Source organism: Protomyctophum parallelum (assembly GCF_964188405.1).
Source record: "Protomyctophum parallelum genome assembly, chromosome: 15".
Lineage (NCBI taxonomy): Eukaryota > Metazoa > Chordata > Actinopteri > Myctophiformes > Myctophidae > Protomyctophum > Protomyctophum parallelum.
In genome coordinates this window covers 40,044,351-40,062,570 of record NC_139710.1, presented here as the reverse complement: position 1 = coordinate 40,062,570, position 18,220 = coordinate 40,044,351, and the positions used below count along the sequence as shown (strand labels likewise).

The 18,220-nt window shown below is 44.9% G+C and overlaps 1 protein-coding gene across 2 annotated transcripts in view; it reads right to left on the bottom strand.

Annotated features, from left to right (window-relative positions):
• lnpep (leucyl/cystinyl aminopeptidase) overlaps positions 1–18,220 on the bottom strand; it is a 65,412-nt gene that overhangs the window by 3,507 nt on the left and 43,685 nt on the right. For both annotated transcript variants that reach the window (XM_083785056.1, XM_083785057.1), the window contains exons 8-17: positions 15,410–15,544; positions 13,058–13,178; positions 10,832–10,983; positions 10,603–10,716; positions 8,823–8,954; positions 7,065–7,196; positions 6,448–6,700; positions 4,628–4,811; positions 4,097–4,253; positions 834–1,018 (exon numbers count right to left, since the gene is read on the bottom strand). In XM_083785056.1, coding sequence (XP_083641182.1) covers positions 834–1,018; positions 4,097–4,253; positions 4,628–4,811; positions 6,448–6,700; positions 7,065–7,196; positions 8,823–8,954; positions 10,603–10,716; positions 10,832–10,983; positions 13,058–13,178; positions 15,410–15,544 — 1,565 coding nt within the window. The remainder of the gene's footprint in view (positions 1–833; positions 1,019–4,096; positions 4,254–4,627; positions 4,812–6,447; positions 6,701–7,064; positions 7,197–8,822; positions 8,955–10,602; positions 10,717–10,831; positions 10,984–13,057; positions 13,179–15,409; positions 15,545–18,220) is intronic.

Here is an 18,220-nt window from a genome sequence, read left to right as displayed (position 1 = left end):
AGAGTCGCACATGAGAAGAATGTTATTTATATGGTTATTATATAGTTATAACACTACTTTATCATAATAATTGTGTACTACTAATATGATTAAGATATGATTAGTAGATATACTATGTTATAATAATGTTCTATACTTTATTGATATATGTTCTATATCTATTATTTTAGATTTATACATTATTTTTAATGTATTAATTGAGCTACACTTTTTCAGTTAATTGTCTAAGCCGTTACACAGTTTCACACCTCTAACGCTTTTACATCTCGCTTGTTTGTTGGTTCTTGCCTTAGTCCCCCTGAATATGCCGAATATAAGATTGTACCTGCTCTCTCGAGCCTGGAACAACTCCTGGACACAGGGCGGAAGCAGTCTGTTATGTGCTTTATACATTATAACTGCTGTTGAGAGGTCTACCAGATCATGCAATTTTAGGGTGTGTGACTGAATAAAAAGTGGATTTGTTGGTGCGTAATAATCAGCGTGATTTATAATTCGGATTGCTTTCTTTTGGAGAAGAAATAAGTTGTTTATATTACCGAGCATCATTAGACAGGGTGTACTGGTGGAACATGTCTCTGGCCTGTTGGGTACAGTTGTCGATGTCTAGACTGTATTATTAATATTATTATTACCTCATGGTTTCATTAGACAGGGTGTACTGGTGGAACATGTCTCTGGCCTGTTGGGTACAGTTGTCGATGTCTAGACTGTATTATTAATATTATTATTACCTCATGGTTTCATTAGACAGGGTGTACTGGTGGAACATGTCTCTGGCCTGTTGGGTACAGTTGTCGATGTCTAGACTGTATTATTAATATTATTATTACCTCATGGTTTCATTAGACAGGGTGTACTGGTGGAACATGTCTCTGGCCTGTTGGGTACAGTTGTCGAGGTCCAGACTGCAGGCCGTCTCCAGCAGAGCAGAACGCAGTTCCTGTCTGGACACGCTGGCCTCATCTCCCCACGTCTGGCTGGCCATCAGCTCCCCAAAGAGATACTGCATCTTAACCTTAGAAAAGACATAGAAACACACCGTTATAAGAGATACTGCATCTTCACCTTAGAAAAGACATAGAAACACACTGTTATAAGAGATACTGCATCTTCACCTTAGAATAGACATAGAAACACACCGTTATACCTTTATGGCAGGTAAATAAAATGTTGGGGCATGTGGAATTTGCTTTCCAGTTGCCCAAACTGCAAGTGCACATTTGAGTGAGGAGTCTGCTATAAACACAACACGAGATACAGAATATAGCTAGATAGCTATAAACACTATTCCCGGTCGGCGGTCTTCAAAATAACATATTTCTTCCTTTTTGTATCATTATAAAGACTAGAATTTCGCAGGCCTGCGGCCCGCTCATCCTAGCGCTATTCGATGCATCACAAATGGGAAGAAGGCAATAGCGGGAGGGCGATGCGAGTGCTGTACTGTACCCCTTTGTACTGTACTTTCATAACTACTTGGTTAGTCATAATTGTACATAACGTTAACTTCTGCAAGATATGCCTTGAACTGAAGTCTATTTGCATATCAATTGTTCCACACTCCACAGGCAGGAAGCCAATCTATGGCTGAGAAGACAGTGATTCCAAATTCTTGGGGAGTGATGTTTGATCTGATATTATCTTTAGGGTCTCAAAATAGACCACCTGGGGTTTTGACCTTCCTGCTTAGCTGATAAGTGACAGAGCCATTATTTAGGGTCGGGGGCTAGAGTTTGTCTCTATGTATTTTATGACACACACACACACACACACACACACACACACACACACACACACACACACACACACACACACACACACACACACACACACACACACACACACACACACACACACACACACACACACACACACACACACACACAGGGAGAAAGGTGACACCCACTGCATGTTACAAATGTATAAAGAGATGGGTTGGGGAGATTGGTTGGGGGTTAGAAAACGGAGGGGACCATGATGGACAGGATTGACCTGGCTAGCGGTGGCTAGCAGCGGTGGCAGCGGTGGCCGAGTGGATTGCGGAGCGGGCTAGATATCGGAAGGTCGCGGGCTAGATATCGGAAGGTCGCCAGTTCGAATCAGCGGTCCGACACGTTAAAATTACCACCGTTGAAGTGCCCTTGGACAAGGCATTGAACCACTACCATGAAATGCTCCATGTGGGCCTGGCTGTAAACAAGTATCTGATGCTTAGTCCAGTTACCCTTGGTAAACTTGATTTACCAGAACGCATTTCTTCTTCTTCTTCTATACTATGGAGAGATGACTTTGCTATGCTGGTAACCTGTTGTAACTATATGGAAGATGCCTTGTTTGAATATATGATGGACTTTGCCTGGAATCGCAACTCATTTCATGCTACATTAGGAAAATAAGGAAATAATCCATGGACCCCTGTAAGAAAAGATACAACACGCACACACACACACAGCAGGGGAGTGTGACTTAGCGGGGGAGGTGTGACACTGGCACGCGCACACACACACACACACACACACACACACACACACACACACACACACACACACACACACACACACACACACACACACACACACACACACACACACACACACACACACACACACACACACACACACACACACACACAGTCTCTCTCTTCCCTTACATTTCAATGTGCTGATAGTTGCACATGCACACATGGATATATGGCAATATATCACATATCATGAAACATGCGTATAAGCGAAGAACGTAACAGTGGAATATAATGAAACTATCAACTATACATATATACTATATTGTGCTATACATATATATTATAAAGTGCTATGACTACATCCAATGCAACTCTAGTGCTGTCTACATAGCATGCTATGAGTCTGTATCAAATGCTCTCTAAGTCTACAAAAAGTGCTATCTAAGGGGGTAGGGTAAGTCAAAGTGCTACGGGCCATGATGGAGTCTGAAGAGGAGTGGAATACGCTTTCAGCGTGCAGTTTGTTGTGCACATGTAGCGCGTGCGTGAAATAGCACACACAACACAACAGTGTGCATGGGCGTGTGAGGCAACGGCAACGTGCGCAGAGCTAAGAGCGTAACAGTGGTATTTAATGAAACTATCAACTATACGGAGGTGAGTTAACGTAAGGGCAATGATGGAGCCAGGCTCAAAAGGTGGGTTTGTCGACTATGGCGGAAGATTGGGAGTGGAGAGACACACACACACACACAGGGTGGGGATTTTGTCATTCCTGCGGTCTTGAGTGGAATACGCTTTCAGCGTGCAGATAATGTACACGGGTAGTGCGTGCGTGAAGTAGCACACAACGTGCGCAGAGCAAATGGTGAGGTAACTTGTTCGATACAATTGCACAGGCATGCAGGCAATGAGGCAACGTGAGACGGAATGCTTGCCTGTTGCGTTAGTGGTGGACTGGTTGTTGTTGGCACGGGCAGCAGCGCGAGTGAGACGCTTACGCTTTGCATTCCAGCTCCCAGAAAGTGAAAGTGATGGTCGTTTTCTTCGTGGCATGTTGTTTGTTGTATGTACTGTAGTAATTGTGTCGATGCGTAGGCTACTGTTACTAAGTGTTCGCCTCAATCGCCTGTCCGTGCACAGGACTGCAGCCAGAGGGGGAGGGGCCTGAGGTGGTGTGGAGCAGATCAGCGAGTTTGGACATTGAGGGGTTGGAAATATCCCGGTCACTGTGAAGGCCGTAGACTACAATGCGCCTTTGGACTGGCCCCATGAAGTGAACGGAGTTGGGGAAAGTAGTCGGCCAACATGACGATTGTGACGTAGGCTGTTGATCTTGCGCAATAATGTGTTATTTCATATAAATGGGTATTGTACTGTAAATATGAAAGTTGCATTGATGCAAAGTAGTGGTTGATGTCTGGGCAGGCATGCTGTTGGTGTTGTGCATGGTGAGATGTGTGCAGACGGTGTGGTTTGGTAGGAGAAGGCGACCAAAGGATGGGGTGTTGCGCTGGCTATTAGTGTGGCAGGATTATTCTCTGGTATCGGTATTCGGTATCGGCTAACACAGAAATTGTGGTATCGGGATCGGATTGGAAACATCCCTAGTAGTAACTAGTTGTAACGTACCTTCATGCGAGCCAGTAGCTCCATCTCCTGCCTCTTCTCCAGCAGACGGTACAGAGAGTTGAGTTGTAACAAGGCCTCGCTCAGCGGGGGGGTCTCCGTCTCCGATCTGACGTACTCCAACAGAGCCAGGATCTGACGGAACGACACGCGCCCCAGCCTGGGGGAGAGACACACAGAGACACAGAGAGAGAGAGCAGATACATCTGTTAGTTTAAGGGCCCCAGACGGAGGTCTCCGTCCTGTTAATTAGTACACTCTGATGCCCAGGACGGAGATTGATGATATCAAAACCAATCGATCAAAACCAACCGATCTACAAGCTATGAGCTTGTAGATCTGCTATTTTTTTAAATCATGAACCTCGATGATATCAAAACCAACCAGCCTGGGAGCGTCATCGAAAAGTGCCCAGAAGCCCTTATTGGCCCCCCACATAAGCCCTTAATGGCCCCCCACCCCTTATTGGGCCCCCACATAAGCCCTTAAAGCCCTTATTGCGAGAGAACATGTTGAACCAGTAGGTGGTGCTACCTGGACAGAGAGAACATGTCGTGGATGAGGGAGGCGCGGTCCTCACTGGACAGGACGTCCTTGCTGGCGTTCAGAGCGCCGATGAGCGACGCCCAGCCGCCATCTTTGTAGTCCACCATGTAGTAACCCGTGTTCCTGTAGTTCAGCTTCAACCAGCGCACGTTGTCCGCGAGCTTTAGTTCCCCTGTGAGCACGCACGCACACACGCACACACACACACACACACACACACACACACGGAAAGAGTAATTCCACCTGGGAGCACACACCGGTTCATTTTAGATTTTTTTTTTTTTTTTAGCCCCTTCTATGCTCAGCTTTGTCTGTTTATGCGAACACAAACACGATGATTTGACGGACACAACATAATGGTTAAAAAAAACATAAATATGGGACAATAATTTGATGGGAAACATGACAATTCATTAACTAGACACCTTAACTATTTTTTCCCCAAGTCCATATACGTACGTCGACACTAGGTGGCGTCATATCCCAGGTCCGTATATATACGTACCCCAACGTACGTATACTCCGTCTATTTAATGGTTGATGCCTAAGGAAGCTTTTAACATTGGTCCGGTTTCTATAGCAACGCCCCACCGTTCCAACTATGGGATTGAAAATATATTCACAGTGCAAGATTTTCAAACCTCCATAAGTTGGATTCTTGGATCGCTGTCGTTGGTGGGCCATCCACATTTCATATTTAATTTGTGCCTTTGTACCGCGACGCTGCCGCCATGAAAAAGCTTCTGACGAAAGGTGTTCCAATGATACTAGAGTGTGTGTAGCGAGAGTGTGTGGGGGGCGGGCAAACTGTTAACAAAAGTGAACAGTTCATTTAGTATTTCCCTTCCTCTCTGAAATCTGAAATGATCTTGTATAGAGATGTATTTGATTGTATAGTAGTATAGTAGTCGATCTCTGTACTATGTAAAATCAAGAAAGAACATGAGACGGAGACTGCTTAATTAAGTTGACACCCCAATTGCCCAGGACGAAGTTCACTGTCCTTTTTATTAGTAACACCCAGCGCCCAGGACGAAGTTTTATCCAAAAGAATAAGTTTATTGATATGAAAACCGATCGCATCGCTCCACAGCCTAGAAGCGCCTGTTGCGCAATCCTCGATGTTGCACAACAGTGGGACGTCATCAAAAATGTTCCTCCCCTCCGCCGACGACAACGGAAATCTTAAAATGTTAATAACTTGCAATCTAAATCAACCCGTCCAATTCTAAGAAAATATCATGTGTTAGACAAGCCCCCCGCTGTCCAGTCGCTAGTCGCGATAGATTTAATCATGCCTCCCGTTGTTGTCGATCGCCTCTAGAGTGTTTTGGCTACATCTAGCTGCTTCAGCCACATCCGGGATAACATCCGGTCCGTCTGTAAAAGTGCTCCGTTGCTATAAATCGATTGGGCGCTATGATGTAATGGATTAAATAACCCTGGGCAATCGGAGTGTTAATTTAGTTAATTTTATTCCATGTAGCCCATGTTTTGTAATGGTATCATCATGCTATTATGTCCATGGATATACAGAGTGAACTTAACAATGATAAATTAATATGATAATACCTTTTATATAATAATCACCAAAATGAATTATGTTTGTTATTTACTAGAGTAGTGGGGCGAGATGGAAAAGGGAACCCCCTATTGGTGTTTTAAGCATTATGTTATACTTTAACTATTGAAAAATAGCAGATCTACAAGCTCATAGTGCGGCACTTGGTGCAGCGCTATGAGCTTGTAGATCTGCTATTTTTTTAAATCATGAACCTGTTACCATCTTTGGGCGTGAGTGACCCTACCTGTCTTAGAGGTCAGAGTGAAGTTCTGTCTGCACTCGGGGGCCAGGCTGCAGTTGTCAGTCACGTACGTGACGGGAATGTGCCACAGGCTGGTGGAGGCGTGCGTGGCGTTGTCGGCGTTGAGCAGGAAGGGCTCCTGGGTCAGGGTCACATGGCCGGCGTTCCTGCTGACGGTGACCAATGGGAAGCCTTTCTGAAGAGTCCACGTTCTCATCATGTCCGACACGCTCTGTCTGTGAGGGGACACGTCCACCTGAGAGAGAGACACCCACACACACACACACAGAGAGAGAGAGAGAGAGACACCCACAGAGAGAGAGAGAGAGACACCCACACACACAGAGAGAAAGAGAGAGAGAGAGAGAGAGATATTTAGCCATACTTTTAGTCATTGTAGCTTAGTTTTTATCAGTGAAAAAAGATAGTCCTTCGAAGAAAATTCTTCAGACTGCAGTAGACAAAATCAACATGTGCGCACACACACACACACACACACACACACACACACACACACACACACACACACACACACACACACACACACACACACACACACACACACACACACACACACACACACACACACACACACACACACACACACACACACACACAACCTGTGTGATGCTGTTCCACAGGTCTTCAGTCACGGTGTTGGAGCCGTTGAAGTCGTTGAGGTATTGGATAATACCCTTTTCAAACTGTCTGCCTGGTAGAGAGGCATTCAGCATCAACAAGATGGACGCTCCCTATAAGGATACAGAGAGAGAGAGAGAGAGAGAGAGAGAGAGAGAGGCAGATACCCTTTTTTACTTGGCTGCACCAACATAGAACACACACACACACACACACACACACACACACACACACACACACACACACACACACACACACACACACACACACACACACACACACACACACACACACACACACACACACACACACACACACATACAATTTACAATTTAGGCATTTAGCAGACGCTCTTAATCCAGAGCGACTTACATACACATACCTGGGGTTAAAAATTAGTTCCACAGGGAATTTTAACATGGCTGTGAATGACCTGAGGGAAAAGGCAAGAAGGGCTTTCTATATGATTAGAAAATCTATCAAAAAACATTCCAATTCAAATTGTCTGAAGATTTTCAAATAAAATATTGAGCCCATTGCCCTGTATGGTAGTGAAGTATGGGGTCCCCTGGCAAATCAGGAATTTTCTAATTGGGACAAACATCCAATTGAGAATTTGTAAATGTATATTAAAAACTCAAAGAAAAACTCAAAATAATGCATGCAGAGCGGAACTTGGCCAATTCCCTCTCCTAATTAACATCCAGAAAAGAGCATTAAAATTCCATAAGCACCTTCAAAATAGTGACCCCACCTCCTACCATCACCAGGCCTTAAAATGCCAAGAGGAGAACATGAGCAGGAGTCCCCTCAGTCAGCTGGTCCTGAGTCTTACCCCCACCACCCCTCCCCTGACTAAAACAACCTCCACTAACCAAATTATCAAAATGCAACAAGAACATTATATCAAATATTGGAAAAACACAACAAAAACCCAAAGTAAATTAGAATGCTATTTGGCCCTCAGCCGAGAATACACAGTGGCAAATTACCTGACCACTGTTACTGATCCAAAACTGAGGAAGATGTTGACTATGTACAGACTCAGCGACCACCGCCTGGCAATAGAAACAGGCAGACACAGACAGAACTGGCTGCCTAGAGAAGAAAGACTGTGTTCTCTCTGCTCTCAAGGGGAGGTGGAGACAGAGCTACATTTTGTGTTACAATGCGACAAGTATAAAGACATCAGAGAATCATTCTTCCCTAAATTTAAAGAAAAATATAAAGAAAATTAATCCACCATTAATAACTCATCACTCCAATATGTTCTGGGAGAACAGTCCAAATGCACAGTTTTGGCAGCAAAATACGTGTGGAGTTGTCATCAACTGAGGGACAGCCAGTGGACAGAAGAGACAGGTATATCTGTCTGAACAGGGTCATTAAGTTGCTGTTATGTTTATGTTTGTTAATTTATTTCCATTGTTACTGTATTGCTTGTTGTTCATTATTGTTGGGATGTTTGTTGACTTTTGTTTTGTTGTATGTACGCTTTGGCAATGTAAAACATATTTATCGTGACAATAAAGCCTTTTTAAATTGAAAAATGTAATTGAATTGAGAGACAGAGAGACAGAGACAGAGAGAGACAGAGGCAGAGAGAGAGAGAGAGACAGAGACAGAGAGAGAGAGAGACAGAGACAGAGAGAGAGAGGTTCAGCATCAACAGGATCCCTAGAGGGGCGCATCCATGGAGGACCTTTGACACAGACAGACAGACAGACAGACAGACAGACCTTCTCGTAGGACACCGAGTCGAACATCTCGGCCACCTGCTCAGGGGCGTTGACGTACGTCGACACAGCGTGGGACGAGTTCAGGGCGTCCTTGTCCATCGACCGGAACCTCACGGACAGGAAGAGGTTACCCTGAAAACAACCCACCATGTTGGGTTAAAGACCTGAACAAGTTACCCTGAAAACACCCCACCATGTTGGGTTAAAGACCTGAACAAGTTACCCTAAAAACGCCCCACCATGTTGGGTTAAAGACCTGAACACGTTACCCTAAAATCAACCCACCATGTTGGGTTAAAGACCTGAACAAGTTAACCTGAAAACACCCTACCATGTTGGGTTAAAGACCTGAACACGTTACCCTAAAAACACCCCACCATGTTGGGTTAAAGACCTGAACAAGTTACCCTGAAAACACCCCACCATGTTGGGTTAAAGACCTGAACACGTTACCCTGAAAACACCCCACCATGTTGGGTTAAAGACCTGAACAAGTTACCCTGAAAACAACCCACCATGTTGGGTTAAAGACCTGAACACGTTACCCTGAAAACACCCCACCATGTTGGGTTAAAGACCTGAACACGTTACCCTAAAAACACCCCACCATGTTGGGTTAAAGACCTGAACAAGTTACCCTGAAAACACCCCACCATGTTGGGTTAAAGACCTCAACACGTTACCCTAAAAACAACCCACCATGTTGGGTTAAAGACCTGAACACGTTACCCTGAAAACACCCCACCATGTTGGGTTAAAGACCTGAACACGTTACCCTGAAAATACCCCACCATGTTGGGTTAAAGACCTGAACAAGTTACCCTGAAAACAACCCACCATGTTGGGTTAAAGACCTGAACACGTTACCCTGAAAACACCCCACCATGTTGGGTTAAAGACCTGAACACGTTACCCTAAAAACACCCCACCATGTTGGGTTAAAGACCTGAACAAGTTACCCTGAAAACACCCCACCATGTTGGGTTAAAGACCTGAACACGTTACCCTGAAAACACCCCACCATGTTGGGTTAAAGATCTGAACACGTTACCCTGAAAACACCCCACCATGTTGGGTTAAAGACCTGAACAAGTTACCCTGAAAACAACCCACCATGTTGGGTTAAAGACCTGAACACGTTACCCTAAAAACACCCCACCATGTTGGGTTAAAGACCTGAACAAGTTACCCTGAAAACACCCCACCATGTTGGGTTAAAGACCTGAACACGTTACCCTAAAAACACCCCACCATGTTGGGTTAAAGACCTGAACAAGTTACCCTGAAAACAACCCACCATGTTGGGTTAAAACAGTCTCTGTCTGCGTGTGTGTAATGCACGTAACTCGAGAACCGTTCGCCCCAAATTCGACACAAACGTTCCACACCTCCGCAGGGAGTGCAGTGCACGGCCTCGAGTCGGTCGGACCCACGGTTCTCCAGAACCACCACAAAAGACTCTGGTCAGGCTCTGCCAGTGGACCTAATCAGCCTAAATCCCCTCACCTGTGCAATTTCCAGCCTCTGCCTCAGCCAATTAATTGCCATGGCAACCCCACAGGCCCACACCTGCCAATTGATTAGCCCACTTAACCATTCCACTTTTCACAGTCAGTCAGTTTGCCCTCTTCACACACAGGCAGATACAGAGATATCCATGTGGGACACAGACAGACAGTTAAAACGGGTGCTATTATTAGGTTCCCAAGTTGCATCGTTCCCAAGTAGGCCGGTGTCCGACTGCGACGGGCACGTACAGGTCTAGTAAAGAGTAACTCACGATGTCCAGCTCAGGGAACTCTTCCTGCAGAGACGTGTACTGCATGTAGGTCGCAAAGCCTTCGTTCAGCCACAGGTCGTTCCACCAGCTCATGGTCACCAGGTTACCAAACCACTGGGGAATAAAACATCATGGTCACCAGGTTACCAAACCACTGCGAAAACATTTAAATAAACATCATGGTGTGTGTTCTGTGCGTGCGTGCGTGCGTGCGTGCGTAGCGTGCTACCTGGTGAGCCAGTTCATGGGCCACCACGGAGGCCACCAGCTGTTTCTCCAGAGGAGACGCGTCGTGTCCCACCAGAAGGCTGGTCTCTCTGAAGGTGATCAGACCCCAGTTCTCCATGGCTCCGGCCAGGAAGTCTGGGATGGCCACCAGGTCTGGACCGGGGGACACACAAACAAGGGACTGCATCCTTTTCGCTCCTATGCCACCAAAATGTGGAACGCCCTACCAACAGTCATTAAGACATGCAAATCCCTTGACTCCTTCAAAACCTCTCTCAATGGGCACCTACGGACGGCTGCAATTCGAAACTGGCCCCCGTAAAATATTTCAATCAATCAAAAAAACACAACCTGATTTTTATTTATCCCATTCGACAAATGTGACCGCTTCTGACCGAGGCTAAATCATTGATTGTTTTGTTTTAATTTTTTTTTTTTTTCCATATGAAAGCAGGGAATCATAGCTTCAAATTGACATTCTTCTACATTCTCTAATTGTGTAGACTTCATCTGGCATAAAGATGTTTAACAATGCCCAGGCGGTGGCGTAACCGTCTGGGCACCCGACTGGTAATCCAGTCGCAGTGTGCCGCGGGTTCGACTCCCGAGCCCGACACAGCCTTTACTGCATGTCTTCCCCCATCTCTCTCCCGTTTCCTGTCAGCCTACTGTCTGTCCCTTAAAAAAAAAAGGCGTAAGCCGCAAAAAATATCTTAAAAAAGAAGAAGAAGCAGCCCAGATGGACGCTAGATTCAAACGATGGATTTGGGAGGGTATAACAACATACTGTCTGATTTAATCCAATACAGGCCTGGAAAGCTTCCAATATCTGAAAGATAAACACGACTTAGAAAAACAGGATTTTTACAGTTAAGGCACCATTTTGAGAAAAAAAACAGACAAACCTGAAACTGATCTGATTTACATCTTTACAGAAGCTTATAAAGGTGAAACCACAAAAAAAACAATATCAAAACTATATTTGAATATATTTTCTGCTAAAAATCATTCCACATCATATGTCAAACTTAAATGGGAAAAGGAGGCAAATATAACCATCACAGAAGAGGAATGGCTGAATATATGTAATATGATATCCACAACCACTAGTTCTGGCCTATGGAGAGAATTTTCATGGAAAAACATGATTAGGTTCTTCATTACACCGAAAATAAAAAGCCTACAGAGTGGGACACCGGAAGCAGGGAACTGTTGGAGGAAATGTAACAATGCAATGGCTGACCACTTCCACGTATTCTGGGACTGCCCAATAATACAACAATTCTGCCTAGAAATAGTATCAGACATTAACGCAATAACGGTTTTGAGATTGAATTTGAATTTACAAATGTCTATCTGTGTAACATACCAGAGGACCTTAATACCCCAGACAAATACCCTCTTAAAATACTGCTAGTGGCAGCAAAAAAAGCAATAACCAAGTGTGTGTGTAACCAAGTGGCTGGATAAAAGCCCGCCTAAGAAAGGAGAGTGGACAGCCATTGTATGAAACATATACGAAATGGAGGAACTTACTTTCGCCGTTAGGATAAGCACAGAAAGGTTTTACAGATACTGGATGAAATGGATATTATACATGGGAATAGATATTTTGTAGACTTTATTTATTGTTTTATTCTACCGATGTGTGATTATCATGAACCATACACTTGGAAACGAACAAACTAAGACATTCTGAAACTACTCAAAGAGGTTTCCCTTACTCTCCTGGAACTGTAAGACCCGTTACACTGTGAAAGTTAATAACAAGAAATGTAACAAATGACTTGTAATAATTACGATATGTACTGTGATGCCCTACGTGACCCACCTGTTTACTGAAAAATCTAAATAAGAACAAAGTTTCGGGAAAAAAAAAAAAAGCAAAAAAAGTAATGTAACAAACTTGAAACGAAATGTCGATGTCTTTTATTTTCATTTTATGTTTTTTTTCTTTTTTTTGTATGTTTGTGGTGTTATTGTGAGTACTGTATGTTTTCTTCTGTCTTTCTGTCCTGAAAAATCAATAAAAATGTAAGTTAAAAAAAGAAAAAAAGAAGAAGATGTTTAACAATAATTTTACTCTTGAGAGCGTAACATGAAACCAAATGGTGTGTGTGTACGGGTGTGTGTGTACGGGTGCGTGTGTACGGGTGTGTGTGTATGTGTGTGTGTGTGTGTGTGTGTGTGTGTGTACGGGTGTGTGTGTACGGGTGTGTGTGCGTACCTAGTTTTTTGAGAGGGTAGGGAATGTCGAAGAAGGTGTTGTAATGCTGCAGCATGACGGTGGCAACTTGCAGCGCGTACGCCGTCTGGTCCGTTTTACCCGGCACCGAATACACCGACACCTGGAACACACACACACAGTAATGTTTTACCTGGCACCGAATACACCGACTCCTGGAACACACACATACACACACACACACACACACACACGTTTTACCTGGAACCGAATACACCGACATCTGGAACACACACACACACACACGCACGCATGCACGCACGCGTTGTGAGCTTGTAGATCAGCTATGTTCGCCATCGTGTTTGCAAGGCATTATTGTAAAATGGGGCTGATGTGGTTAGTGAATCAGACAACTACTCTCTAGAGTTGCCAAATTCACGCCCGAACCCACGCCCGATCCCCAGCCCACACCCGAACCCCAGCCCACGCCCGAACCCCAGCCCACGCCCGAACCAACGCCCGAACCCCAGCCCACACCCGAACCCCAGACCACACCCAAACCCCAGCCCACACCCGAACCCCAGCCCACACCCAAACCCCAGCCCACACCCGAACCCCAGCCCACGCCCGAACCCCAGCCCACGCCCGAACCAACGCCCGAACCCCAGCCCACGCCCGAACCCCAGCCCACGCCCGAACCCCAGCCCACGCCCGAACCCCAGCCCACACCCGAACCCACGCCCGAACCCCAGCCCACGCCCGAACCCCAGCCCACGCCCGAACCCCAGGCCACGCCCGAACCCCAGCCCACGCCCGAACCCCAGCCCACGCCCGAACCCCAGCCCACGCCCGAACCCCAGCCCACGCCCGAACCCCAGCCCATGCCCGGAGAACCAGAGCCCACGCCCGGAGAACCAGAGCCCACGTGCGAAGCCATGCGGGAACTCTTGGAGTAAGGCATACTGTGTAACGTTTTGTGGGATTTTTGAGACAAAATCTGGAGGAGCAATATAAAAAATAAGAAACTTGGGGGCAGAGGTCCAATGTTGGCATCCAGGGAGTGTGTGTGTGTGTGTGTGTGTGTGTGTGTGTGTGTGTGCGTGTGTGTCTTACGTTAGTTCCAGACATGGAGGTGGAGGTGTGTGTGTGTGTGTGCGCGTGCGTGTCTTACGTTAGTTCCAGACATGGAGGTGGAGGTGGAGGTGTGTGTGCGTGTGCGTGTGCGCGTGTGTGTGTGTGTGCGTGCGTGCTAAGGCTGTACCCTAGCCCTTATTTTAGGACACGAACTTCGGCAGGAATTTCCGAGTGAACATTCGGACCATTTGTTTCTAATTAATTAAAAAAATAACCGTCTCGATCAGAGCGCACAGCGCGTCTCACACGCTCTTCTCTCCCAACACACACACACACACACTTTTCGAATTAATTAAAAAAATAACCATTGAGATATCCGTCTCGATCAGAGCGCAGCCCGTCTCCCCCGCTCTTTATAAATCTCTCTCGTCTCTCACAACACACACTGTTGATGTGATGCTATCATGCTAGAGAGCATATGCTAATATATTATGGCTGCTAAGAACAGTTCCCCCTATATCAGCGATCATGCTGGAGTGTGTGTTTGTGTGTGTGTGTGAGAGAGAGAGAGAGAGAGAGAGAGAGAGAGAGAGCGAGAGAGCGAGAGAGCGAGAGAGCGAGAGAGAGAGAGAGAGAGAGACGCGTCAGTCTCCAATCACCCAATGAATGTGCACAGCAGAACAAGGAGAGATTTCTTAAAAAAATCATAACTTCTGACAGGAATGCACTAGAAACGTACTTTTTTTGTTACATGTTCATATCGCATTCTCGCCGAGATATATTTTCAAGTTAATAAAAAAATTAAAAAAAAAAATAATTAACAAAGATAATATTTTTTTTAAATAAAGTGCCAACCCTAACGAGCGAACATTCGAACCTTGAATGTTTGGGGACAGCCTTAGTGCGTGCGTGTCTTATGTTAGTTCCAGACACGGAGGTGGAGGTGTGTGTGTGTGTGTGTGCGTGTGTGTGTGTGTGTGCGTGCGTGTCTTACGTTAGTTCCAGACACGGAGGTGGAGGTGTGTGTGTGTGTGCGTGCGTGTCTTACGTTAGTTCCAGACACGGAGGTGGAGGTGTGTGTGTGTGTGTGTGTGTGTGTGCGCGTGCGTGTCTTACGTTAGTTCCAGACACTGAGGTGGAGGTGTGTGTGTGTGTGTGTGTGTGTGTGTGTGTGTGTGTGTGCGTGTGTGTGTCTTACGTTAGTTCCAGACACGGAGGTGGAGGTGTGTGTGTGTGTGTGTGTGTGCGTGCGTGTCTTACGTTAGTTCCAGACACTGAGGTGGAGGTGTGTGTGTGTGTGTGTGTGCGTGCGTGTCTTACGTTAGTTCCAGACACTGAGGTGGTGTTGGAGATGAAGTCACACACGACGAACGCCACGATGTAGGAGCTCATCTTCACACTGCTCTGCTCAAACTCGTCCACCTCCAGGCCACTAGGGAGCGCTGTGGTCTTAGCCTGAGGAACACAACACATTTTAGATGTTAAAGGTTTCATTATGACATTCATTTATGCATTTTATTTATTAACCCATTCATGACCCATGATATGTATTTGGCCACCGACCCCCATCTGAAAAATATGTACTTTCAGTGACGATTTGAGTAAAAACGTTCTCTCTGAAAGAATATATTGTTGTGTATATATAGTGTTGCACCATTTTCACCATTTTTCTAAAATAGCAGTCCTACAAGCTCGTAGCGCGGCACTCGGTGCAGCGCTATGAGCTTGTAGATCTGCTATTTATCAATAGCTAAAGTAGAACGGAATGCTTAAAACAGGGGTTCCCGCCCGAAATGGGTTAATTTTTATTTATGGTTTTATTTAAGGTATTATGACTTCAATGACACCCAAACAACCTGAACTTTGAACATTCAGTGGATTGTGGTTTGAAGTTTTCTCTGCGGGTTTGGAAGCCTTTGAGCTGCAATGAAAACAGGCAAAACAGTGAAAACAGTGACATCTGCTGGCAAATCCCATATAGGATTTGCTGACTGTGACATCACAAAATGTCATGGTTTTACCTTATCTGCACTAACGTGGATAAAAAGCTATTTATCCAGCAGATCACAGAGAGTATACTACAATGGGAGTCTAAACATATTCACTGTGGAATTCCACAAGGAAGCTGCTTAGGTCCTTTGTTGTTCACTATTATTTACGAATGACAGGCCACTGGTCTTAGACAGGGCCAAAATAGCCATGTATTCTGACGACACTACTTTGTATATGTCTGCCACTAACATGGAAGATCTGTCTGTAGCTCTCAACAAGGAGCTACAGAACATATCAGAGTGGGTGGTGAACAGTAGGATGGTCCTGAACATCTCAAAGACTAAATCCATTGTAGTTTGGATCACAGCATAATAATGCTCAAGTCAAAACCCAAACTGAATTTGAATCTGAGCGATTTAACAATTGAGCAGGTACAGGTCTACTCATATTGAAAACATAACTAAGAAAATGGGAGGGGGTTTGTCCATGATTAGGAGATGTGCTGAGTTTTTAACTCCCAACCAGGTCATCCAGGCACTAGTGATATCCCACCCGGACTATTGTCCAGTTGTGTGGTCCAATGCAGCTAAAAACGACCCGCGTAAATTGCAAATAGCCCAGAATGAGGCAGCTCGTCTTGCCCTGAACTGCAATACTAGATCTAATACACTGTTAAATCATTAGAAGCTGTCATGGCTGTTGGTGGAGCAATTTTTGTTTTGTCATATGAAAGCAGGGAATCATAGCTTCAAATTGACATATTGGTTGTTCCATTTGACCCACCAGTTTTAGAGATGTGGCTTATAGTGTAATGTCTTGCAGAAAACAGCAAGTTGAGAAAACAGGCTTGAAAGGTTCACTTCTGTGGTCTCTAACATTACACCTAGCTACATGTTTAAGCCTTTATTTCATATTTTTCAGCTCTGACACTTATTTCAGACATGCTTGTAGATCTGCATTTCAATAGCTAAAAAACTAACACCAAAAGGGGTTCCCGCCCAAAATGGGTTAAAAAACGCCATTAAGAATAAAGAGAATTGAATGTTTGTTTTGACACAGTTTGTTTTACATCATCATTACATCACCTAATAATAGCAACATGAGGATGTTGTAAGATGATAAGAGTGCCCCTCACTTCACACAGGTGTGATTTTTATTATTTATTTTTGGGGAACAAGAGAGACTCTTGGGGCCCTCTTTTCGTCAGTCCCCAAAGTGCTAAACCCCTTATCCCCAAACTTCTTTGCCTTTTTTAACTATTTTGATTTTTTTTGAGGGGTTCTAATGGAGAATTTCATAATGAGAATCAATTATGTAGATGAGAAAATCAGCTATTTTTGACCTACACAAAGCCCATTGACAATGAACGGGTGATGTACGATGATAAGAGCGTCCCTCACTTCACACGGGTGTGATATTTGAATAGTTCAAATAGCCGATCTACAAGCTCACGTGTTGATGTAGATCAGCTAGTTGAACTATTTGAATATGCTCTTTCAAAACACTAAAAAAGGCAACAACGTTTAGGGATGAAGGGGTTCAGCGCTGACAGAAATAGGGCCCTAAGTAGGGATGGAGCTCGATAAACGATACCCGATAAAATCCGATAACAAGCTTATCGAGTACCCTTTTGGGCTTATCAAGCCTGTTATTGAGCATAGCGGCCCATGACGTCATGTTCAAACAATCATAGCAAGAGGCGATCAAGAAATAAATGTAATCATCCATGCTGGCACAAACATGTCCGTCTAAAAGTGTATCGATACCTGCCAACCAGCGCTAAACAAAATAACACTTTTAAGTTTAACAGTTTCTTTAATATTATTGTATTGGTAAAAAGGCCAATTGCCCTGTCCCTAGTACCTAGTACTGTCCCTAGTAAAAGATACTGGTTCTGTTCAGAATTTATTATCTCCCATCTTTCCACAAAATAATAGAAATGCTCGATAGTGGGCTCGATAAGCCTGATCGATAAGGTGATCGTTATCAATAAAAATTAACGAGTTCCATCCCTAGCCCTAAGAGTCTAAAAAGGAATGAACTAGATGAAGTGCCCCTCGGGGCACAGGTCACCACCAGGCCAGGTCAGGTTGTGGCCTCCTGGTGGCGCTATAATAGGACAGGTCTCCACCAGGCCAG